At 41.5% G+C, this 26,399-nt stretch overlaps 1 protein-coding gene across 4 annotated transcripts in view; it reads right to left on the reverse strand.

Annotated features, from left to right (window-relative positions):
* The window catches only part of LOC127573025 (CD99 antigen-like protein 2), a 135,411-nt gene that overhangs the window by 5,210 nt on the left and 103,802 nt on the right, over positions 1 to 26,399 (reverse strand). Inside the window, exons 4-10 of one of the 4 annotated variants that reach the window (XM_052020772.1) lie at positions 24,193 to 24,309; positions 19,401 to 19,478; positions 16,427 to 16,510; positions 15,785 to 15,829; positions 9,980 to 10,042; positions 4,256 to 4,288; positions 2,031 to 2,147 (exon numbers count right to left, since the gene is read on the reverse strand). In XM_052020772.1, the coding sequence (XP_051876732.1) occupies positions 2,031 to 2,147; positions 4,256 to 4,288; positions 9,980 to 10,042; positions 15,785 to 15,829; positions 16,427 to 16,510; positions 19,401 to 19,478; positions 24,193 to 24,309 (537 nt within the window). The remainder of the gene's footprint in view (positions 1 to 2,030; positions 2,148 to 4,255; positions 4,289 to 9,979; positions 10,043 to 15,784; positions 15,830 to 16,426; positions 16,511 to 19,400; positions 19,479 to 24,192; positions 24,310 to 26,399) is intronic. The other 3 variants (XM_052020773.1, XM_052020775.1, XM_052020774.1) reach the window with 3 other exon arrangements.

The raw sequence follows: 26,399 nt of genomic DNA on the forward strand, positions 1-26,399 counted from the left end.
CAGCTGGTGGGACTGCACTGTGTTTGCTGGTAGTGTGAGGCAGCGCCAATTCTGGCTGGGCATATTCCTGGGGGGGGGGTGTTACAAGATATGACCTCTGGCTTCCAGCTGCCTCACCCAATCCAAAACCTTTCCTCCCCTTTATCCCATTACAGTGTTTTTAATGACAAACAAGCAGAACAGAACCACAAAGTGAAATGACCATTGTCGTTTTAATTTGAATCGTTACACAGTCTTGTTTGTTTATGTGATGCCACCGGACCACTCTGACAATGCACATGGGTCCAAGACCTTGGAAGGCAATACAAATTCTGCATCCATCTGAGCCAGCAGTATACAATATAAAGGACCATTAATATAATCACCTGTCCACACAATTGATTTAATGCTCCCCTGATCTTTCTCCTGCGGGTGGGATGTGGAGGTGCACAGCGCTGTTCAGGAGATACCTGAAGATGCAGGAGCTGGAAACCTTAGCAGTGGTGCTAATGGAATGTTAACAAGGCTTTTGAAAAAGATAAGATATCTTTATTAGTCACATATACATCGAAACACAGTGAAATGCATTTTGTGTGTAAAGTGTTCTGGGGTCAGCCTGCAAGAGTTGCCACACTTCTGGTGCCAACATAGCATGCCCACAACTTCCTAACCCGCACATCTTCTTTTTTGGAATGTGGGAGGAAACCAGAGCACCTGGAGGAAACACACGCAGACACAGGGAAAACGTACAAACTCCTTACAGACAGTGGCCAGAATTGAACGCGGGTCACTGGCGCTGTAATAGCGTTACGCTAACCGCTACACCACCACGCCTGCCCTACCTGATGTTTCTGTACAATGTTGAAAAGCAAGGCTTAAGCATTAGCGTGCTGAGGGATGGGGTAGTGCGATGGTCTTCTGCAGACACGGCAGCCTGCAGATCAAGAGTTCAAACCCACCATTAAACCTTCCACAGAAAGCACAGGCCAGGAGAAGGATGGAGTACTCCCCATTTGCCCAGAGCATAGCTCCATCACTGAAAGCTCACTACCATCCAGGACAACATCAGCCTGCTTGATCAGCACCACATCCACCTCCCTAAACATTCCCCCCGCCCACATTGGCTGCATTTTGTGCCATCTGCAAAATACAATGCAGTTACTCGTCTAGGCGACTGTGACACCACCTCTCAAACTAGCAACCTCTACAGCCAAGGAAGACAAGGGGCATGGGGTGAACGCACATAGTCTGTCCCAGGGAAGGGGAACTAAAAGCTCGAGGGCCAAGGTTTAAGGTGAGAGGTGAAAGATTTGAAAGGGACCTGAGGGGCAACTTCTTCATGCAGAGGGTGGCGCGTATGTGGAATGAGCTGCCAGAGGAAGTGGTTGAGGCAGGTACAACAACAATATTCAAAAGACATTCAGATAAGTACATGGATTGGAGGGGTTTAGAGGGATATGGGCCAAATACAGGCAAATGGGACTAGCTTGGTGGGCACCATGGCTGGCATGGACAAGGTGGGCCGAAGGGCCTGTTTCCATGCTCTATGACTCTAAGGGTTTCAGCTGTTCAGGAACATCTTCATCTGCAGGTTCCCTAACAAAGTCATGTACGATCCTGAACTGGGAATATATCACTATTCTTTCATCATCGCTGGACCTAAATTCTAGAGCACTCTACCCAATAACACTGTGGGCATATCTTCACCACATGGACTGGTGTTTTTGATGCTAATCACAGTGCCATTTACAACCAGCAGGGAGCAATAAGGGACCAAGCAGAGGGTTATAAACACATGATATCAAACAACATATCTGATAAATTAGTCAGGAGAATTTTGTTTTAAACTCAGAACAAACCTGCCACCACTAGGAGTGGTTTAGCCAAACAGCAGTAACACATTAAGGGAAGATAAATAAGTATATGGGGAAGGAACAGAAGGACATGTTGATAGAGTTATATGAGGGGAAGGGTCTCGAGCAGCAGAGACCACCTGGGCCATGTGGCCTTTCCTGAGCAGCATATGAAGAAACACTTTGAACATACGATACCTTGTATTTTAAAGCACAGTTGCTTCTTCTGGTAGGCAATGTAGCTGGAGATTGCACCTAACAACGCTGCAGCCACAGCACTGGCGATCCCTGCGATTGTTGTTTCCGGCAGATCGACTAGAAGAGGAAGGCAAACAGTTAACGAGAATCAAGAACAATTTCTCAACACAAGTAACAATGCTAACTTTGCATATTTTCCGTACAAAAGGCAGTTGCAGTATAAGTTATTAATCAATCGGAATCTCTATAAGGTACAGACACGCTGATGAGATCAGTGAAATGTGAAAAGCTGCAAGGGGTTGTTATACATCAACCAGTGAGTCAAGAACTAGGGGACGTGGTATGGAATCTACCCCACTGAAGTTGGTTCAACTCTTGGTTTTAAATCTGTGATCGATAAGTCTTTTATTGACCAAGAGGCATGGGAAAAGACATTCATAGAACATAGAACATTACAGCACAGTACAGGTCCTTCGGCCCACAATGTTGTGCCGACATTTTATCCTGCTCTAAGATCTATCTAACCCTTCCCTCCCACAAAGCCCCCTATTTCTCTATCATTCATGTGTCTATCTAAGAGTATCTTAAATGTCCCTAATGTATCTGCCCCCACAACCTCTGCAGGCACCACTCTCTGTGTGAAAAAACTTACCCCTGACATCCCCCTTATATCTTCCTCCAATCGCCTTAAAATTATGCCCCCTCGTGTTAACCATTGTCGCACTGGGAAAAGGTCTCTGACTGTCCACTTGATCTATGCCTCTTATCATCTTGTACACCTCTATCAAGTCACCTCTCATCCTCCTCCTCTCCAAAGAGAAAAGCCCTAGCTCACTCAACCTATTCTCATAAGACATGCTCTCTAATCCGGGCGACATCCTGATAAATCTCCTCTGCACCGTCTCTAAAGCTTCCAGATCAATTTAACCCTTCATAAACTGGAACTCATTTGCTACCCATATCCTTCAGTAGTCTTGTTCCTTCATTAACTCGCCATGCCAGTTTCTTTGTCTACCAACCATCCGTGTATTGAATTGAAAATCCACATCATAGCTTCATAGCCCATTCTCTCTGTAACTTCCTCCAGGCCTATTTACTTGCCTTCCACCCTGCTGACTTTATAGACCTTTGTCTGCTCTCTCATCACTCCACTCTCTTTATAGTCACAGAGCTGCAAGTCAGGTCAGTCCCACTGCTCACGGTCCTCAAAGCCTATTTTGATGTCCACTCCTCCATCCACCTCTCTGAACGTTTCTTCCCTCATTGCCCACCTGATGTTTCTGTACAATCTTGAAGCTACTATAAAAACACTCTCCTGTACTGGGGCAGTATAACCCTGCAATGACAAATATACAGAACTTTCACGGACAATTTATTTCACCTGCATTTTAACTTTCTGTGATTCCTGATCTATGTACTGCTCTAACAATGCATCAGTTATATCCTCCTTTTAGCTGAGAACCCAGCCATTGCTTGGCAGTGCTTTTGCTAATCTAAACTTTAAACTAGACTCTCACTGTGTCCAGCATAAGGGCAATTAGTCAGTTCAATTGTAAGGTTTAGAACTGAGAAATGATATATTATTTTTAATCAAGAGTGCTAAGGGATGTGGAATTAAGTGCAGTACAGTGGCAAAACTGGTAGAGCTGCTACAAAACAGCTCCAGTGAACCGGTTTCAATCACGACATCTGGTGTTGTCTCTTTGGAGTTTGCATATTTCCTCCTCGTGACCATGTGGGTTTCTTCCAGGTGCTCCAGTTTCCTCTCACATCCCAAAGACATACAGAATGGTAGGTTAGTTGGCCACTGTGAGTTATCTTGCCCCTCGTACCTAGGTCAGTGATACAAACTGTGGAGGAGTTGATAGGAACGAGGGGAGAATAAAATGGGATCAGTGTGAATGGGTGCTTGATGGTCGGTGCGGACTTGGTGGGCTTGGTTCTCTCCCGTAGGACCATGACACTAATACTGGTTAGATGGAGGCAGAGTAGGAATCAAATGAGTGATGGAAAGGGCTCAGTGCCGGACTTCCTCTTCCTATACTCAGCACATGGTAACAAAATCTTTCCAGAACCACAGACTGTGGACTGTCACCAAACTAACTTGACCAGCTCTATTTGATAACAGATGTGAATGTTTTAAGGTTCAACTTACTGCAACATGGCAGGGCATGTAACCAGCAGCCACTGATGCACAGCTTCAATACCAGAATGAGAATTCTTACCTTGATTCTGGTCATCGGGAGGCAGAGGGTCATCTGGAACACAAGATAAGAAGTTATTTTCACCACTGATCCTCAGGGGAAAAAAACGGGGCAGGAATTGCAGTCGTTCATAGGCATACCTGTCCCCACTGTGGATCAGTGGGCAGCTCTCTCACCTCTACAAAACGTCAAGGTTCAAATCTGACCCCAGAGGTCTAAGTGCAGAAATCCAGCCTGATTTTCCAAATGTAGAATTAAGGGAGTACTACATTGTCAGAGGTGTTGGACAGGACATTAAACTGAGGAATAGTCAACACGTTTCTGTTTTTATAAGTTGTATAAATATTGGAGGAACTCTGTTACATTTGAGGCACAGTATTTTCAGATCGGCAGAGAGCTGGATATGGATCCTAATGCTGGCTGGACGCTACGGCCACAAGAGCAGGTCAGACAGTGACTCGCCAACACCTTTGCACCATCTACAGAGAGTCTGATGGAATAGTCTCCACTTGTCCGGATGAGTGAAGCTCCAACAACTCCCAGGAAGCTCAACATCACCAAAATTAGATAAGGTAGATAGTGAGAGGCAAGGTAGATAGTGAGAGGCAAGGTAGATAGTGAGAGGCTTTCCCCCCCCAGCTGAGGTGGCTATAACCATGGATTAAGGGGTAGGAGATCTAGAGGGGACTTGAGAAAGAATGTTTTAACCAGAGGGTGGTTGCAATCTGGAATGCACTGCCTGAGGTGGTGGTGGAGGCAGATGCTCTCACAACATTTACTAAGTATTTCATGAGCACTTGAAATGCAATGGCAGAGAAGGCTATAGAGTGAGTGCTGGAAAATAGGATCAATATAGAGAGGTACAATGGCTGGCACGGACATGGTGGGCCGAAGGGCCTGTTTCTGTGCTGTATGATTCTATAATCTAGGAATAAAGTAGCCTGGTTAATCGGGAGCCGGTGGCTACAGTGTGCCTACAAAATGCCTTAGTTACTCAGTGTGTGCCTACAAAGTGCCTTAGTTACTCAGTGTGTGCCTACAAAATGCCTTAGTTACTCAGAAAGCATCTCACAACCCATGACGTCTCCCACCAAGGACAAGTACAACAGGTGCATGGAAGCCCCACCTGAAGGCTCCCATCCCAGCCACACATCATCCTGCCTTTGAAATAGATTGGCATTTCTTCAAAGTCGCTGGATCAAAGTTCTGGAACTCCCTCCCAACAACAGAGTGGAAGAACAGACATTTCCTGAAAGGTTAAACAATCCCTATCCACACCCCACCAGCACCTCCCCCCCCCCCCCCCGCCACAGATGTTGCTCGACCCGCTGAGTTCCTCCAACAGATTGATTGTTGCCCCAGATTCCAGCATCTGCAGGCTATTGCGTATCCAACAGAGTGGAAGTACGTTCAGCAGGTCACCATCTTGTCAATGGCAATGAGGGAAGGGAAATAAATACTAGTCTTAACACTGATGGTCATGTCCCAAAAAATTAAAATTAAAAAGTGTGTTAGGATTAGAATAAACTGCCTCCTCCTGAGCCCAAGCTTCCCTTCAATCCTTGACCACCTTTGTCCCAAGCACGGTATCGTCAGTAGATTTGTGAATGTAATGTCATGCTCTAAATGTTCAATGGAAATTCTTGATAAAGTAATAAAGAATGCAAAAGTTATGGGTAACATTAGGTAACTGTCTTCACAGAGCTGTGTATATGTACAGGAGGTACAGGAGCCTGAAGTCCCACACCACCAGGTTCAGGAACAGCTACTTCCTTTTACAATATTTTTACTGAATCCATGAAAAAAAATAGAGTACATGCATCAAGAAAGAAAATAAAAATACTACTGAATACTTTGTATTAAATCGTACTTAGATTACAATAGTCTAAATTAATAATCACATATAGAAGTTAGTAAATAAAGGAAAAAAATTGAAATATTTTATTATTAAAAAAATCTACTCCCACTACCAAAACCCGATGCTGTTAGATGGAAAAAAACAACAAGGAAAAACCTTTAAAAACGTAACCGTGTCAGCCAATATCTGCATTTTAGTCCCCAAATCAGAGATTTTGAAATAATTCAAAAAGGGTCCCCACAGGGTTTGCAAGTCTAGGTTAGATTCAAAAACTGAACAGCGAATCTTCTCTAGATTCAAGTATGACATAACATCCTGTAACTATTGAGCGGAGTAACTTCCTTCCATTTAAGCAATACAGCCCTTCTGGCTATAAGAAAAATAAAAGCCAGAATATGTAAATCAGAAGCCTTCAAATTTATATCTTTTTCTCCAACAATCTCAAATAGTGCAGTCAAAGGATTAAGTTTAAAATTTATTTTGAAAAGTATAGAAAAAGTATGAAAGACCTCTGGCCAATATTTTTAAGACCCTGACATGTCCAAAACATGTGAATTAAGGAAGCCACTCCGTTATTACATTTGTCACAGTAAGGAGATATATCAGAATAAAAACGGGATAATTTATCTTTAGACAAGTGAATTCTATGGACCACTTTAAATTGAAGGAGAGAGTGACGAGCACATAATGACGAAGTATTAACCAACTTGAAAATTTCATTCCAAGTTTCCTCAGAAATTGACATCTGCAAATCTTGTTCCCAAGTGTTTTTAATTTTACCTAGTGGCACCTTACTCATTCCTAGCAATCTGTCATAAATATTAGATATTGAGCCATCCTGAAAAGGTTCCAAATTAAAAATTACATCTAATAAATTCTTATCAGGACTCAAAGAAAAAGAATGTAATTGAGATAGAAGAAAATCTCTAATTTGTAAATATCTAAAAAAAATGAGTTTTTGGTAAATTATACTTAGTAGACAATTGTTCAACCGAAGAAAGGTTTCCTCCGACAAACAGATCCTGAAAACAAGTAATACCTAATTTGTCCCACTCTTTAAAAACTACATCAGTCATAGAAGGTTTAAAAAAGTAATCAAAGAGAATGGGACTGGACAAAGAAAAACTTAATAAACCAAAATATTTTCTAAATTGTAACCAAATCCTCAAGACATGTTTAACTACTAAATTATCTGTTAGTTTATTTAATGATATTGGAAATGAAGAACCAAGCAAAGAGATAATAGAAATTTTTTTAACAGAATTAATTTCTGAAGAGACCCATACTGGACGAGCCTCTTGATTAATGTAATGTAACCAAAATGTAAGATTTCGTATATTGACTGCCCAGTAATAAAACCTAAAATTAGGTAAGGCTAAACCTCCATTCTTTTTAACCTTCTGAAGGTGAACTTTATTTAGTCTAGGATGTTTATTATTCCATATATAGGAATAAATAATTGACTGAAGAGAGTCAAAGAAAGATTTAGGAATAAAAACAGGTAAAGCCTCAAATAGATTTTTAAATTTAGGTAAAATATTCATTTTAATAACATTAGTTCGGCCAATCAATGATATAGAAAGGGGAGACCAACTTGATAATACCCTTTTCACATAGTGCAGTAAGGTGAAAAAAGTTTCTTTAAATAAATGTTTATAATTTTTAGTAATTGACACCCTCAGATAGGTAAAATGATTTCTTACAATTTTAAAAGGAATGTTAATATCAACTGGTACCAAGTTATTCAGAAGAAAAAGTTCACTCTTGTGTGAGTTCAATTTATAGCCTGAAAAATGACTAAAGCGTGAAAATAAAGAAAGCATAGGAGGTAAGGAGGCTTCAACATTAGATATAAAGAATAATAACGCATCAGCATATAAAGAAACTTTATGGTTAATACCTCTTCTGGAGATACCAAGGATACCTCTAGATTCTCGGAGAGAAATAGCTAATGGTTCTAAGGCCAAATCAAAGAGCAAAGGGCTCAAAGGACATCCCTGTCTGGTTCCACGTTGAAGTTTAAAAGATTTAGAGTTTTGAAAATTAGTAAGAACTCGAGCAGAAGGGGATAAATAAAGTAATTTAATCCATTGGATAAAATCGGGCCCAAAATTAAATTTCTCTAAGGTTTTAAATAAGTAATTCCATTCAATCTGATCAAAGGCCTTCTCAGTATCTAGAGATATCACACATTCCAATATTTCCTTAGAGGGAGAATAGATAATATTCAATAAATGACAAATATTAAAATGAGAATATCGATTTTTAATAAAACCAGTCTGATCATCGGATATAATTGAAGGTAAAATATTTTCCAATCTACAAGCTAGAACTTTAGATAAAATTTTAATATCCACATTAAGTAGCGAAATTGGTCTGTATGAAGCACATTCTGTTGGGTTCTTATTTTTCTTAAGAATAAGTGAAATAGAGGCTTCATAAAAAGATTGTGGTAATCTACCTGATTTAAAAGAATCTGAAAAGACAGCACATAAATGAGGTATAAGCAAGGAGGAAAAAGCCTTATAGAATTCTCCAGGAAATCCAGGAACAGCTACTTCCCTTCAACCATTCGGCTCTTGAACGAACCGGCACAACCCTAATCACTATCTCAGTATAGCAACACTATGACCACTTTGCACTAAAATGGACTTTTTTTTGTTCTAATTGTATTCTTTCTTGTAAAAGTTGTGTATGACTTATGTTTAATTTGTTTTTCTTGTGATGTGAATGCTGCTTACATACTATGTGCCTGTGATGCTGCTGCTGCAAGTAAGTTTTTCATTGCACCTGTGCACACATGTACTTGTGCCAATGACAATAAACTCTAACTGTAGAGTACACTTCTACTTTTAATGTCTGCTGTGGGTCAATTGGTAGCCCTCTCCCATCTATGTCAGAATGTTGTGGGTAAAAGAACCACTCTGAACACAGAACACTGTACTGAGAGAGTGCTGCACTGTTTGAAGTATCGTGTTTCAGCTCAGATATCACATTGAAGTGCCATCTGCTCACTCAGGTGAGTATAAAGGATCCATTTGGAAAAAGAACATGGTAATTAACCCTGATGAACTCGCCATCATTAATCCCTCACAACATTACTAAAAAAATCAGATTATCTAGTCCTTGTTATGCTGCTATTTGTGGTAACATTTTGTGTTCAGTTTGGGGGCTATACTTCTTACATACAACATTGACTACACTTCAGTAGTACTTCACTGGTTGTAAAATGCTGAGAAATATCACAAAAGTGATGTGAAACACAAGTCTCTCTTTGTTCAAGGGTAGAGTTTGACAGGAATATTACCAACATACAAAAGGAGAAATAAAGAGTAGAAGAGGCTGGCCACACTCAGTAGGTCAGGCAGCATCTGTGGAAAGAGAAATAGAGTCAGTGCATCAGGTCCAAGACCCTTCATCAGAAGTGGGGAACGGGAGACTGGATGAAAAGAAAGGGGCTGAAATGTTATGGGAACAAGGAGACTAACACTGATTAGAACTTCTTCCTCAAATGAAGGTTGAACATCCATGACTAGTAGGTGACAGATCTGGAACCACAAGAGACTGCAGATGCTGGAATCTGGAGCAACAAACGATCTGCTGGAGGGACTCTGAGTGGAGCAGCAAAACCCGGAGACCTGATGCAGGGTTTCGACCGGAAACGTTCAACAATTCCTCCCTCACACACACAAATGCTGCTCGACCCCCTGAGTTCCTCCAGCAAGTTGTTTGTTGCTCCAGATCTGGAAACATGGCCATGTTACAACATTTCTTCACTTTTGACATCCAACAATCATTCCATTGGCTAATCAACACGCCCCATTCAACACGTGTAAACCATGCACTTCAGAAGCCAAGTGTACGAAGTTTGCCTGACTCTCTCTTACCTGGGTTGTAGCTACCGCCATCCAACATGTCTTCAAGGTCTTTATCTGAAATGTTAGATGCACCTGTACACAAGGTGGAGGGGGAGTCAGTGCTAAGCACATCAGAGCCTAACCAATTTAAATGAAAGTGGCGTTCCAGGATTTGAAAGCCTCCCTGTGTTATACGACACAACAGGAATTCATTGTCAGCTGTCAGAAGCAAGTGGAATTTTTACCATCTCACTGACTGAGTTTGTTTTACATCATATCTTTTACATTATCAGGACCCAGTCCTCATTAGGCATTTGAGAAATGTCCCCAATATATTCGGTTTATTCCAAATATTATTACAGACTTTTCCACCCAGGGAGAAAATGTTGACATGTGAGAGGTAATCAGAAGCGTATTCTACATTTGTGCTCATTAAGAGAAGGGATAATGGTGTTGGAAATACAGACAGCTTTTAGAAATAGGCCTTATTTAGACTCCATAATCCTCGTCAAACACACCAGCTGTCAATGTGTTTTTCACGTCAAGTTGTCTGACAGGTTAATGTTTTGGATATGATTGGAATAAGTTGGATAATTCACAAACAATGCAATGAAATCCTCCACATAATGTGACATGATGCAATTTGGGATGATCTTGCTTGCAGCTGAACTGACAAAGCACGTCAACATGAAAACAACCTTTGGGAAAAAAAAATGATGTGACTTTTGCTGCAAGATGGTTTAATGATTTCCCCGATCAATGTTAGGCTGAAATAACTCAACAATTTCACAACATTCACAAAGCTACCTAATGGCAGGAAGCTTGAGGTTCATCTCACAAGTCATTTCAAGTTGATGCAATTTGTCAACCCATTCTGGAAAACATTCACCACACAACAGGCACCCACACAGACAGGACTGTTTCACTGTGAAGACTTTCTCTTATGGCGAGGTTCCTGCCCAGGAAGTGCTTAAATTAATTGCACAAAGGATACCCTCAAGTCTGGATTCAAATCGAGTTTCTTGCATCTCCCAGTTTACGCCCTGCTTGTGCATTTGTCTTTGAATTTGACATCTTATTTTAGTCTTAGTTTAGACCCAAATTTCAGGCAGTAGACATGGAAATGACTCAAAACGCTCTCTGATGTGACATCAGAAAGGAGGTGACAGGGTACAGAGAGTGACGGAAATAATAGTGAAGCCCACAGAATCCAACCAAAACAAGGGCAACACGGGAATGGGAATGAAGCAATGGCCCTGAAACCAGTTTCATTGAACGAAAAATATCGTCCCCAGTCTTAAATCATGGGTTTTCCAAAGAGTACATCAGAAAAGAGCCCAGCATTGACAACACAGAATCATACAAGATCACCATTAGTTTATGGATTTTTACAGGCACATTTCTATAGCTGAGCTTTCTGTAAATACAACTTCAACAGATATGAAGCAGTAGCAACAAATGAGGAGGCTCCGATCTTTAAATCTCTAGCTTGGACCACTGGGAGGAATCTAACAGCAGGAAGGGAAGTAGTTGGGCTTACTAGACTGGGTGGGAATATCCTCTTATTCACAAGCAGTCCTGGACCGGTTCTTACCTCTTCCACAAGGTAATTTTCACCTCCCTTCAGCTGTCGGGTTTCCTGAGGCTTGAGATACCAGGAAATGAAGATAGGTTGAAACTGAGACATGCAAGCTCACTACAATATCTAAATGATCAATCTGGTTCTTCAAGGTTTTAAAAAACAATTCAGATCCTATGGACTCAAATCCACTTGATTTTGGGAGTTAAAATCAATACCGGCTTCCCCCCCACCTCCATAACTACCTTTTTCTGCAGTCGCTACATGAACCTCTGAATATTTCTGTTGTCTGCTGCTGTGATAATAAGTGTGGAGTGATATTTGTGAGCACGGCTTATTTTAAAGCAAAGTCTGTTCTAATGAAGTAGTTAAAAAATGTCAACTCACAAACCTGTCATTGCTTCACTCTTCGAGAATTAAACAAAATTGTTAAATAATTTATAGCTTTTCACAATTGTTAAATATTAAAGATCGTGCAAACAACAATTTACAAAAGGAGAAACATAATGTAATGAACATTTGCAGAAGTTGACCAAAGCTGAGAAAAAGATAATTATTACTTAGAGAAAGGAACCATCAGCCATGCACCAAACTCAGTTACATGTGCACAATTCATACACAAAGAGGAAACACTGCTGAAGGTAGATTCTGATAGAACTGCATTGTCATGCTTTTAAATACATTTTTGTAAATGCTGCAGGAATAAACAGAGTATTTATAGAACCAGAAAGAAGAGTGCCTTTAACAGTCACAGGCTGGCTGAAGAGGACAAAGCAGGTCTGTGGAGATCATTGCAAAGTTAGAATGCAAAGGACACTGCAGGTGGCTGTGAGGAAAACTGGGTCAATCCAAGGAATCCCGAGAACAGTGACTCAGGCCGGCATCAGGAGACAGAATACCCCTGAATCAGAGTTTGGTTGAGCACACAGCTGGAGACACTGGAGACTGCAGATGCTAGAACCGGGAGCAAAAATCAAACTGCTGGAGGAACTCAGCGGGTCGAGCAGTATCTGTGGGCTGAGAGGAACTGTTGACATTTTGGGTCAGTCTCAGTCCTGATGCAGAGTTTTTACCCGAAACGGCGACAATTTCTCTCCCCCCACAGTTGCTGCTTCCTCCAGCAGTTTGTTGTTTTGAGCACAGCTACGTGCATTGGGATAATAATATTTGTCAAGCACTCTGTTGGTATAAATTTGCCTCAGTATTTTTACCTTTAAAACACATGAAGAACTATGAAAGTTAAAATGAACTAGTGTCCTGACTCCAAAACAATGCACATAGTTTATGTGGCACCTGTTTAACTGTTACTGACTTGCATAAGTGTATCCTAAGTATAGCAGGAAAGAAACCATTAACTGTACAACTCCTGTGCGATGTATCTGAGCTTTAAATGGGGTCCTGGCCAACTAATTCTGGTCGGCAGATCTACAGAGAGCAGGCAATGCCCAATTATCCAGCCAGTGTTCAGATGATCAAGGCACAGTGGACTGGATAATTGGGCACATGCTGGCAAATGTGATTAGTATAAGTAGGATTCAATGATTGGCATGAACATGGTGATCTGAAGAGCCTGGTTCTATGCTGTATAACTCTATAACTCTTATGACAACCCAGCAGGCACAGTAGTGTAGTGGTTAGTGTAATGCTTTACAGCACCAGCGACCCGGGTTCAATTCTGGCTGTTGTCTGTAAGGAGTTTGTACGTTCTCCCCGTGTCTGCGTGGGTTTCCTCCGGGTGCTCCGGTTTCCCCCCACATTCCAAAGACGTACAGGTTAGGAAGTTGTGGGCATGCTATGTTGGTGCTGGAAGTGTGGCGACACTTGCAGGCTGTCCCCAGAACACTCTACACAAAAGATGCATTTCACTGTGTGTTTCTATGTACATGTGACGAATAAAGAAATCTCATCTCATCTCATCTCTCATCAACTTCTAGAGCACTCATTCGGACATTTCTCCTCCTGACCTGTACCCACTGTGGCACTCTTCAGTTGCAGCTTTAGTTGCATCAGACCAGACACTGCATCCTTTCAAGATCAAAAATACGCTGCTTGGGACTCTTGTTCTGAGGCTGGGAGGCTAAGTTTGGGCTTTATTGTTTGGTCCAGTAGTTGGGGGGTGGTGGGCGGTTTGGAGGGAGAATTGAACCTGGTCAGGAGGGGGTCAGAAAGCACAATAATAACCCTCATAGAGGTTGGAAGGGACAGAGTGATTGATGGTTTGGGGATGCAGATTGGGATCAGATCCTTGTACCCCAGGGAATGTGGCGGATCAATATCGAGATGGGGGGAGGGGGTGGCTTAGTTGATTTTTTAAAACTTTCAGCCTACTCTCTGCAGTTTAATTGAAAGGGACAAGGTAGGTTTCAGATTTCTAGTTTTCCTTCCAGTTTCCAATTTTTGATTATATCCATGTCCAAATCTTTGCATAACTGATGCTGCAAGGACATTTTTACTAATCAGTGTTGTGTCTACTGCTGCACTGTGTCTGTTTTCTATATGTTTACTCATGGAACTTGTATCTTGGGAGTGTCCATGAGGACCCAAGAAATAGGAGCAGGAGGAGGCCATCTAGCCCGTCAAGCCTGCTCCACTGTTCAATAAGATCATGGCTGATCTGGTCGTGGACTCTCAGATCTACCTACCTGCCTTTTCCCTATAACCCTTAATTTCCCAACTATGCAAAAATCTATCTAACTGTGTCTTAAATATATTTAATGAGGTAGCCTCAACTGCTTCCCTGGGCAGAGAATTCCACAGATTCACTACTTTCTGGAAAAAGCAGTTTCTCCACATATCTGTCCTAAATCTACTCCCCCGAATCTACCCCGAATCTTGAGGCTATGTTCTAGTCTCACCACACAGTGGAAATAACTTTCCTGCCTTTATCTTATCTCTCCCTTTCTTAATTTTATGTTTCTATAAGATCCCCTCTCATTCTTCTGAATTCCAGTGAATATAGTTCCAGGTGACTCAATCTCTCCTCATAGGCTAACCCCCTCATCTCCAGAATCAACCTGTGAACCTCCTCTGCACTGCCTCCAAAGCCAGCACATCTTTCCTCAAGTAAGGAGACCAGAACTGTACGCAGTACTCCAGGTGTGGCCTTACCAGTACCCTGTACAGTTGCAGCATAACCTCCATGCTCTTAAATTACATCCTGAACACATCCTGAATTAAAAACTGCTAGCCTACAATACTCAAGAATGAATGAACCTAAAGACATCAGAACTACCTGAATGCATGCTACAATCAATGCAACATAAAACTCAAACCTCACTGACCTCAAATATTTGATGCTAGCCAGCGGGTCTACTTCATTAGGAGTTTGAGGAGATTTGGTATTTCACCAAAGGCTTTTGCAAATTTCTATAGATGTACGATGGAGAGCATTCTGACTGGTTGCACCACCGCCTGGTATGGAGGCTCCAATGTGCAGGATCAAAAGAAGCTGCAGAGGGTTGTAGACTCAGCCAGCTCCATCACGGACACAACCCTCCTCGCCATTGAGGACATCTTCAAGAGGCGGTGCCTCAAGAAGGAGGCCTCCATCATTAAGGACCCTCACCATCCAGGACATGCCCTGTTCTCATTACTACCACTGGGGAGGAGGTACAGGAGCCTGAAGACCCACACTCAACATCTTAAGAATAGCTTCTTCCCCTCGCCATCAGATTTCTGAATGGTCCATGAACCCATGAACACTACCTCGCTATTCCTCTTTCACACTATTTATTTATTTATTGTAACGTACAGTAACTTTTACGTCTTTGCACTGTACTGCTGCCGCAAAACAACAAATTTCACGACATATGTCAGTGATAATAAACTTGATTCTGATCACTTTCTAGATTGAATGTTGGTGGATTGCTTATAGTAGCTACTGGCTATTTAGGTGGTTAGCATGTAGAGTAGTCCTCAGTCAGGTGCACATATATAGCAGCATTTGTACAATGTACTTCACTTCCAAACTTGAGTCCTATCCACATAAATGGGGCCAAATTTTGAAAGTACAGTATAATGTTATACAGTCATTGATATAAGTATCCAAGGAATAACTTAAATCCCTGTGGCCTTGCTTGGTTCCATTGCTGGAATGGAGTTATTTTTGTTGCTTAGTCTTAATGAGAAAGTCCTGCTGCTTGTGTCAAAACTCTGATTCAGGGTACCATATCAGAGACCTTGCTCTGTGTTTGGTGTGTTTTGAATACATCTGATTGCCCAACTCATGACAGCCACTTCAACAGACTTTTTTTAACCTGCTTTTCGTTTGTCTCCTTTAGGGCGTGGAGTGGAAGGGCGACCTGTTGGACAGACAGAAACTCTTCAGCGGAAAATGATGAAACATAAAGGTCTTATCGAGGCTCTGCGATAACTCCTTCATGACAGGTCCACCTGCAACCTTTTCCGTCTTTACACCAGCAAACACAGCCTATTCCTCCAATTGGAAGTTCATACATTCCCACTGTCTAGTGATGAATGTGTATGGTTTGGTTTGAAAGAAGACATTTGCTAGCTTCAGACATTTTAATTAAATGGCCATCAGGATATTGGACAGACTAGAATGTTGTTCTTGTTTTTAAAAACCAGAAATGTTCCTTTCAATTGGATTTTCAATAGTGATTTCATTAGAATCAAATTGAGTTGTTTGTCATACATCTGAGTTTCAGATCAGTGATTTTTCAATTGTGAAAAGCCAACACCTTACTTGTATGGAACAAATAGGTGTTACCATGTAAACAGAGATTTAATACAAAAAGTTTAATTTTGTGTTTCTTTCCTGGTCTTTTGTTTTAAACTTAAAATACCCCAGTTAACTTTCAACCAGGTACCTGATCCCAAATTGACTCTGATCTCAGCTACCTGCACAGTGGCAAATCCTTTCTACCTTTTGTCCTTACCTGAGTCACCTTGACCTTCTTTGCCATTGTCATTGTCACCAAGAGCATCCTCCAGGTTAAAATCAAAGCCAAGGTCACTTGCGTCTAAGGTTGCAAAGGAAATCCATTCAAACACAATCCAAGCATAAAGGGGAGAACTTGTAAAATAGGAGAATAAGTTTCAGAGTTCCAGAAGCAAAGAGAAAACACAAGGAGATTGAACGTCTTAGGGATGAGAATACTCCGATAGATGTGTGAAGTGGCAAAGGTGAAGTGAAGAATGTTTACAAAAAGGGAGCAGTGAAGATATTAGAAGAGTGTACAAGAGAGAGTGTACATACTGGTTTGCCATGGGAAAGGTCAGGAAACCAAAAGAGAACATGGAAAATACATAGCATTACCAGAGAGAAAAGGAAGATCAAAGATGGGATGGAGTCAAATGACGGAGAGGGACATGAGGGAGGAAGTGCTGGATGTTGGCATTTACCAGCAAAATCTGGGCCATTTGTGAATGCATTACAGCACAGAAAGAAGCCAATCAGCCCACTGAATCTAACTAAGAGGGATGTAACTAGATCCACTCCCCTGTCCTCTCTCCATAGCCCTGCAAAATGTCTCCTTACAGATACTTTGCCAGTCCCTTCGTGAATGTTGAAGTTGAATCTGTCGTCACTACTACCCTTGTCAAGTGCATTCGAACCCTATCTCTCACCGTCTAAAAAGAAATGTTTCCTCTTGGAGTCACAGAGAATAGACACAGGCCCTTCAGCCCACAGAGTCTGCGTCACCCCTCAGGCACTCATTTACACTAACCCTAACCTGGATAATTTCATTCTCCCCACATTCCCACTGCACATAGTACTCCAGTTGTGGCCCAACCAATGTTTTCTAAAGGTTCACCGTGAGTCCCTCACTCTTGTACTTCTATTCATAAAGCACAGGATGTCGTATGGTTTTTTAACCATTTTCTCAACCTGCCCTCCCAAATTCAACTAACTCTGCACATTTACCCTCTCTGTTCTTGGATTCTTTTTAGAAGCATGCCCCCTGGATTGCATTGCCTTGTCTCATTCTTCTCACTAAAATATAACACTTCATATTTCTCAGCATTAAATTTCATCTGCCACCTGCTTGCCCATTCCATCAGCCTGTCTACTTCTCCTCACTGTTCACTGCACCTCCAGGTTTTGTGTCATCCGTCCACTCAACTCCAAATCACTAATATATATCAAGAATAGCAGTGTGCCCTGAGGAATTCCACTGAACTCTTCCCTCCAGCCCAAAAAATAACCTTTCACTCTGTTACCTTATACTTAGCCTGTGTTTTATCCCCACTGACACAACCCTTCCTCTTCCTTGGCCTTCAACAATCCCTAAAAACCAAAGAGATAAGAGTGAAATAATGGTAATTGTGCTTTAGTGAGAGCAGTTTATGGGAAACCAGAAGAGGTAATATAATTAAACCAATGCAGAGAAATGAGAAATGTAAGAATAAGATGAGGTCATGGTGTGCATCCAAAATAAACATTCTTCATACAAATGTACAGGGTATAAGGGAAATAAAACTGCAAACACAAATTCAACTAAAAGAGCATGACATGAACTCCTTTACTGAGATGTGGCTGCAAACGAATTGGGATTGGCAACTTAATATACAATAAAGAACAAGAACACCATGTTGGATATTCCAAAGAAACCAATTTTAAGTAATCATAGCGACTTATCAAAATTAACATCAGCAAAATTAGGGTAATTGAGAAAATAATGGCACAAAAGCACTGCATCAGCAACCTGTCCCCATGCTTGAAGGAAGTAGGTGAGAACATTGCAGATGAATTAATTATAATCTTGAAAGTTCTCTCAATGTAGGAGGAACTAGATAACATTACTGCACATTTCACTCTGCTATCTCTATGGGATGGTGGTGAGGGATGCGGTGGTGCTAGCGAGTTATTAACCCAATTAGTCTAACACTTGCTGTCATGATAGTACTAGAATTTATAATTAAGGACAGAGAGACCAAACTCCTTGACATCGTTCAGCTGATCAGAGAAGAAGGTCCTGGATTTGTAAGTCATGTCCAACAAACCTGTTCACATTTTTTGAGGAGCTGACTAAAGCAGGGGACAGGGAAAGATCTATGGATGTGACTTACATGGAGAACCAGTTATCTTGTGAACTTCTAGGAAGCACAGCAGGAAGTGTCTCATATGAGACTGTTAGATAAAGGAAGCAAAAAGATACGTGGGCAGGAAATTGGCTGAAGGTGGTGATGATGAGCATGCACTGAAAGTTGTAAAGTGTGATCAGTGATGTCCCACGGGGCAAGCAAAAAATTACAAGTGATGTTGCTGGATTAAGCAAATGAGCAAAACCACTGCAAATGGATTTCAATGAGGCAAATGTCAGATACTTAGATCTATAAAGGATAGAACCAAGTACTTTCCAGATGGAACAAGTGAGATTCAAAGCTTAGAATGTCATGGGCAGGTACAGACTAAATCAAACTAACATAGGGTTTTACAGTCATATAAACCCTTTGTTAGGTCCATCTAGAAGACTTCATTCATTCCTGGGGACTACCATTACATGATAGATGGACTCCCAGGATTAAATTTCAGGGATTATGCCCATCAGTCCTTTGCTATTTCAAAATTTATGGGGTGATTTGTTAAGTCTTAAGAACTGTCGCAAAGCGAGAAAGAGAGATGCAATGGCGTAGGGAGAGGTTTCCAAAGTTCAGGACCTTTGAAGGCTGAAGGCAGAACCACCAAAGGTGGAGAAATTAAATTTGGGAATGAACAAGAGGGAGAATTGGACGAGCACGGATGTTCCAGAGAGTCGGTGGGGCTGTAGAAGACTGCAAAGATACTGAGGGCCATGGCATGGAGGCATTCATCTTGCAATCCTCTGAAATGAGGAACCTTTTTGTACCAAAAAGGTCTTTTTCACTGCTTTACCATCTAAAGATAAGGCAATGAGGAATGTGACTTACCCTTCTTTGGTGGTTTTTTGGTGGGTTTGGGAGCCTTTGTAGGTTTGGTAGTTAGAAGATCCCATAGGCTAAAATCATCTACAGAAACAAAGGGAAAGAGATTTGTGCAGGATAACTGCAATTGTTATAGAGATCGCACAAAAAAAATAAAAGCTTTGGAATCAAAATGCATGGAGACATTTTCAAGAAAAAAATGAAATGAGAGTGCTAGGAAATGGGAAGTCGAATCAAGCAGAACTAGTGAATTAAGTCAGTCTGCTAGCTTTCTGCCTCTTACAGAAGGGTATTTCCTTTAATCTTATAACCAACAAATTAATACTTTTAGAGAGCTGGCTTTAGTACCTTGGAGTTGGATTTGATTCAAAACTGCTGGAGCTTGTTCAAGTTAAGAGCTTAATTTCCATCATTTCACTAACTTCCGTAATCTGAACTTGACTTTGATATTGACTTGCTGATTTGATTAGAAATTTAGAACATAGAACAATTACAGCACAATTCAGGCCCTTCGGCCCACAAAGCTGTACCAAACATGTCCCTACCCTAGAAATTACTAGGCTTACCCACAGCCCTCTATTTTACTCAGCTCCATGTACCTATCTAACAGTCTCTTGAAAGACCCTATCGTATCAGCCTCCACCACTGTTTCTGGCAGCCCATTCCACACACTCACCACTCTCTGAGTAAAACACTTACCCCTGACATCTCCTCTAAATCTACTCCCCAGCACCTTAAACCTATGTCCTCTTGTGGCCACCATTTCAGCCCTGGGGAAAAGCCTCTGACTACCTACCCTATCAATACCTCTCATCATCTTATACACCTCAGTCAGGTCCCCCCTCATCCTCCGTCTCTCCAAGGAGAAAAGGCCGAGTTCCCTCAACCTGCTTTCATAAGGCATGCTCCACATTCCAGGCAGCATCCTTGTAAATCTCCTCTGCACCCTCTCTATGGCTTCCACATCTTTCCTGTAGTGAGGTGACCAGAACTGAGCACAATACTCCAAATGAGGTCTGATCAGGGATCTATATAGCTGCAACAATACCTCACGGCTCCTAAATTCAATTCCCTGATTGATGAAGGACAATACACCATATGCCTTCTTAACCTCAGAGTCAACCTGCGCAGCCGCTTTGAATGTCCTATGGACTCGGACCCCAAGATCCCTCTGATCCTCCACACTGTCAAGAGTCCTACCATTAATACTATATTCCGCCAATTTGATGCGATTTGCTCTTGTTTATTTTGCCTGCTGTATTGGCCTTCCCCTCGACGACAGTGAAGACTTTGAAAACAGATTTAAACCAATTGTGTCAGGCTTGGTCGTGGGTTTGAGCCCATTGGCTGAAGTTAATGGAATGCAACACAAAGTGACGGCAATAATGTTCCAGGTGCCAAATGTTAAACTATGCCACATTACCATCTCAAGTGAACATATAACTGCAATGTTCAAAGAGGAGCAGGAGAGTCTCCCTCTCTCTCTCAATTAACATCATTAAGATAGATGAACTAGTTAATTATCATACTGCTCTTTTGGGTCTTGTTTTTCATTCTACTCATTACCTTTACTATAATCGTTCTACACTTTTAAATTTAAACTCTATGTCACTAACTATCACTAATAATGTTCTTTTAAATCTTCTTACAGGGCTGGTGCACGATCTACCTTGTTGTGACCTTGCACCTTATTGCACTGCACTTTCTCTGTAGCTGTGACACTTTACTCTGTACTATTACTGTTTTTACCTGTACTATATCAATGCACTCTGTACTAACTCAATGTAACTGCACTGTGTAATGAATTGACCTGTACGATCGGTTTGCAAGACAAGTTTTTCACTGTACCTCAGTACAAGTGATAATAATAAACCAATACCAATACCAATTCTGGTTTTCATTCAGATGCAGCAAGAATCTGACAACAGATTGATTGTCAAATTGACTGCACTCAAAAAGCTTCATATTGTCTACACACAAAAGGAGCAGAGTGAGCCACCTGGCCTCAATGGCTGATCAACCCCAGGCCTCTTCTGTGCCAGTACCACATGGTCTTCAAATTAGTGTAGCAGTTAGCATAACATTATTACAGCGCCAGCAACCCGGGTTCAATTCCGGCCACTGTCTGTAAGGAGTTTGTACATTCTTCCCGTGACTGTGTGGGTTTCCTCTGGGTGTTCCAGTTTCCTCCCACATTCCAAAGGCTTACAGGTTAGGAAGTTGTGGGCATGCTACGTTGGCGCAGGAAGCATGGCAACACCTGTGGGCTGCCCCCAGAACACGCTACGGAAAAAGATGCATTTCACTGTGTGTTTTGATGTGCATGCGACTAATAAAGATATCTTACCTCTCTTACAAGAAATTCTTTAAATCCCTCATCTATCCTGCCCAATCCTAAGGGGAAGTCCAGAAATTCACACCTTTTGTGAGAAGAAATTCCAATGCACATCTTTTTTAAATGACTGCTTCCTTATCTTGTAATTATACTTGCACATCTGAAACTCTCTTATTAGTGAACACCTACCCTGTTGTGCCCACGGAGGAGCTTGTGTTTCAATATGTTTACCCCTCATTCTTTTAAATTCCAAATAACATAGGTCCAACATTTTTCACCTCTCTTGGTATGTTAGCCCTCTCATCCCAGGAATTAGCCCTGGAGAGCTGGCTTTAGTAACTTAGAGATGGATTTAACTCCAAACTGCTGGAGCTTGTTCAATGACTCTCATTTGGACTGCCTTCAATATTACTATAACTAGAGACAGAATAACCAACTCCTGCTCCTATCTCCTATGTTCTTCTGTTCGTCACCTTTATAATTGTATAGAAACCAAAATAAAAGCTGAAAGAATTTTTTTTGGAAAATTATTTAAAACGATAGGCAGATAAAGCTCAATATTTCACATTTCTCAAAAGAAGTGAAAGAGAAAAGAGAGGTTAAGATTATAAAATAGGAGCAAAAGTACAGGAGGGAGTTGTTTTAAAATCTTCTGGATGTTCTACTCAAATGGCAAATTGCACAGTCCAAAAGCAGAGCCTTCCAACACTGAGAACATGTGTGAGATCGGGATAAATTAACAAGGAAAGAAGGTAGTGTCCGCAGACAATTAAGCTCCAGTTCCCACACCTACTTAGCTCCTGAGCAGCAAGATTAAGGGGCAGGTATATCGTCCTTTCCCTTCACGTGGTAGTATGTTGATTCTGCCAACAGATGTCAGCGCAGAACTTTGAATGATCCTTTAACTGGCTCCCAAGCCTTTCATTACCCTTAATAGAAGAGGAAGTTACAGCTTAAATTAAGTAAAAACAGAAAATGCTCTAAATACTCCTCAAGTTGGGCAGCATCTGTAGAGAGAGAGAAACAGTTAACATTTCAGATCGTTAGCAGAAGTGGGAGAAGTTGGAAATATAAAGAGTTTGAAGTTGAAAAAAAGGGGAGAAGGTTGAAGTGTGGGAGGGAAGATGACCGGAATGTGAGGAGAACAAGTTGGAGGGAAATAGGTGGGAATAGAATGTGACTGACAGGTTTTGCTATGAGAGCCAGCATAGACTTGATGGGCTGAGTAGCCTCCTCCTATGTTATTATGAAATAAGAACTTTGCCCCAGACCATCCCATGTGTTGGAATAACTCTGAAGCCACATTTGTTTCCACCCACTCACTCAACTGTGACCAAACCATCATCGTCATCGTTGGGTCTGATTGCTGGAACTCGCTCCCAAACAGTGCAGTGGGAATACTTTCACCACAAGGACTGCACCAGTTTAACAAGATGGCTCACTGCTTCTTCTCAAGGGGGATTAGGGATTGGTAATAAATGTTGGCCTTGTCAGTGGCATACAGATCCCGAAAATGAACTTAACGAACACCAATGTCATACTGCCTTCTTCTCACTATACGTGGGCACAGGCAATCTCTCTCTAACACCACCATGCCTCACAGCACACCTTTTGAATGTTAACACCAAACAGAACAAGAACAGTACAGCACAAGAACAGGCCCTTTGGCCCATAGTGTTTAAATGCATGTCCTCTAATACTTGATACTTCTATCCTGAGAAAGAGATTCTGACTGTCTACCCTATCTGTGCCTCTCATAATTTTATAAACTTCTATCAGGCCTCTCCTCAGCCTCCGACACTTCAGAGAAAACAACCCACATTTGTCCAACCTCTCCTTAGAGCTCATACCGTCTAATCCAGGCAGCATCCTGATAAATCTCTTCTGTACCCTTTCCAAAGCCTCCACATCCTTCCTGTAATGGGGCAACCAGAACTGCACGCAATACTCCAAAATAGTTCCCATATTCCACCTTGCAGCCATGCCTTCTACCAGAAGGACCCTGTAATTACCTGGTATACTCTTCGTGCACCCCTTTTCCTTCTCTGACGCTCCTTAAAGCTACATCTTTGGCAAGGCTTTGGTCACCTTTGCCAATATCTCATTATGTGACTCGGTGTCAAATTTTATTTGATGTTGCTCCTGGAACATTTTACTGCATTAAGACCCTTACATAAAGGATGTTTTTGCTGCACATTTTTGGAATTGGAAGGGTGAGAGAGGGGAGGAAGTGGAAAATTGGCTCACATTACTTCCATTTTCCAGGAAATCTTAGAAACTCAGCCCATTATTTTCAAGACCGAGATGCAAAAAACTCAGATGCTGGAATCTGGAGCAATGAAATGCTGGAGTAACTCAGCAGGACGAGCAGCAACTGACCCTCTGAGTTCCTCCAGCATTTTGTTGTTGCCCCATTCCAGTCCAGTCCAGTCCAGTCCAGTCCAGTCAGCTTGACTGACTTACCATTGTCTGCTCCCTTCTTTGGTGCTTTGGTAGTTGTCATTCCCTTGGGAGATTTGGTCGTTGTTTGCTTCTTTGATGGGGTGTCAAAGTCCAATAAATCTGTGATATCAAAATCCCCTGGAAGAAAATAAATGCAATTCTAGAATTAAACTAAACAGTGTGAACAGAATGTTCTCACAGGTCAAGCATATTAGGAATGCACCAATGGATTGAATATTCTTTTAACGCCGGCATTCTATCTCAGAGAGGATGCTGGTGGATGGGATGGGGTGCGGGTTTGTGGTGAGGTGCAGGAAGTATATGGTTACGAAAAATTTGGGAAAATCCCTCCCACCTTGTGAACACATCTTTCAGGCAAGGGACACAAAATGTAGTCATTCTTCCTTGTAGAAGAAGTGGGAAGCATAGCTATGGGAGAAAAATAGAGAGACAGACTAATATAGCACGGAAACAGGCCCTTCGGCCCAACTCGTCCATGCTGACCAGGATGCTCATCTAAGCTAGTCCCATTTACCCACATGTAGCAGCAATCTATGGTGGATTCCTGAAATGTAGTCTAGAAATTGGAATGACTCTGATTTATGTGGCACATTTCACAACGTATACCCATGTGGTTCATATGAGCGTTGTCAAACAAAAAATGAGGCTGATTTATATAAAGGAGATATTAACACAGGAATTCAAAGGGCAAGAGTAGATTACAGGAACAGGGAGGAACCTGACCAGGGAGGGATTTGAAAACAGAGATGAGAATTTTAATATCAAGGCACTGCTTAACTACAAGCCAATGGAGGCCAGCGATGCACAGATGAACAAGACTGATGGATGAACAGGACTTAATGCGAATTAGGATATGGTAATGTTTTGAATGGTAAATTCACAGTGTCTAGAACAAGATAGCTAAAGAGGAGAGCATAGAGTCATGAAGTAATACAGCATGCAACACCTTTTGTGTGAAGAAGTTGCCCTCTGGGTCCCTTTTAAAATCTTTCCCCTCTCATTTTAAACCTATGCCCTCTAGTTTTTGGTTTCCTTTTCCTGGGAAAAAGATTGTGTGCATTCACCATATCTATGCCCCTCATGATTTTATATACCTCTACAAGGTCACCTCTCAGTCTTCTATGTTCCAGGCATAAAGTCCTAGCCTGTCCAACCTCTCTCTATTAGCTCAGGCCCTCAAGTCCTGACAACATTCTTGTAAATCTTCTTTGCACTCTTTCCAGCTTAATAATGTCTTTCTTATAACAGGGTGACCAAAACTGTACATAATATTCCAAATGCATTCTCACCAATATCTTATACAACTGCAACATAACATCCCGACTTTTATACTCAGTGCCCTGAATGATGAAGGCCAGCATGTCAAACACCTTCTTCACCACTCTGTCTATCTATTTACTTTCAGTAAATTATGTACCAGAACTCCTAGGTCCCTCTGTTCCACAACATTCCCCATGGCCATACCATTTACTGTACAAGTCCTACCCTGGTCCAACAAACAAGCACTTACCTGGATTGAAAGCCATTTGCCAATCCTCAACCCATTTACCTAGCTGATCAAGATCCCTCTGTAATTTTTGATGATTTTCTTCACTATTTTTTAGGCTTGACTATTCCAGCAGTGGAACAGTCACACCTAAAAGTAACAATGAGATTTTAGCAACACATGTCCTGAGCACAAGGCAGAGTTTACAGATACAGGCAATCTTAGAGTGGAAACGAGATCTAACTCCAACAGCAGTTTGGATTCAAATCCATCTCTAAGGTACAAAAGCCACCTCCACAAAAGTATTAATTTGTTGATTATAAAATTCAAGGAAGCACCCTCTGTAACAGGCAGAAAGCTAACAGACTGACCACTGTTTCTGCCGGATTCAACTCCTCTTTCCCTACCACGCTCACTTCATCATTTCTTCTTGTAAATGTCTCCATGCACCTTTGATTCTAAAGCTTCCATTTTTTGTGCAATCTCAATAACAATTGTAGTTATCCTGTACAAATCTCTGTTTCTGTAGATAATTTTAACCTATGGGATCTTCTTCAAGCTACCAAATATCCTCAGAAGACCACAAAGGTTCCCAAAACCACCAAAAAAAATCAAAGAAGGATCTGTCACTTTCCTCATTGCCTTATCTTTAGATGGTAAAGCAGTGAAAAAGACAGTCTTGGTACAACATGGTTCCTTATTTCAGAGGACTGCAAGGTGA

Source organism: Pristis pectinata, chromosome 8 (assembly GCF_009764475.1).
Source record: "Pristis pectinata isolate sPriPec2 chromosome 8, sPriPec2.1.pri, whole genome shotgun sequence".
Classification (NCBI taxonomy): Eukaryota; Metazoa; Chordata; class Chondrichthyes; order Rhinopristiformes; family Pristidae; genus Pristis; species Pristis pectinata.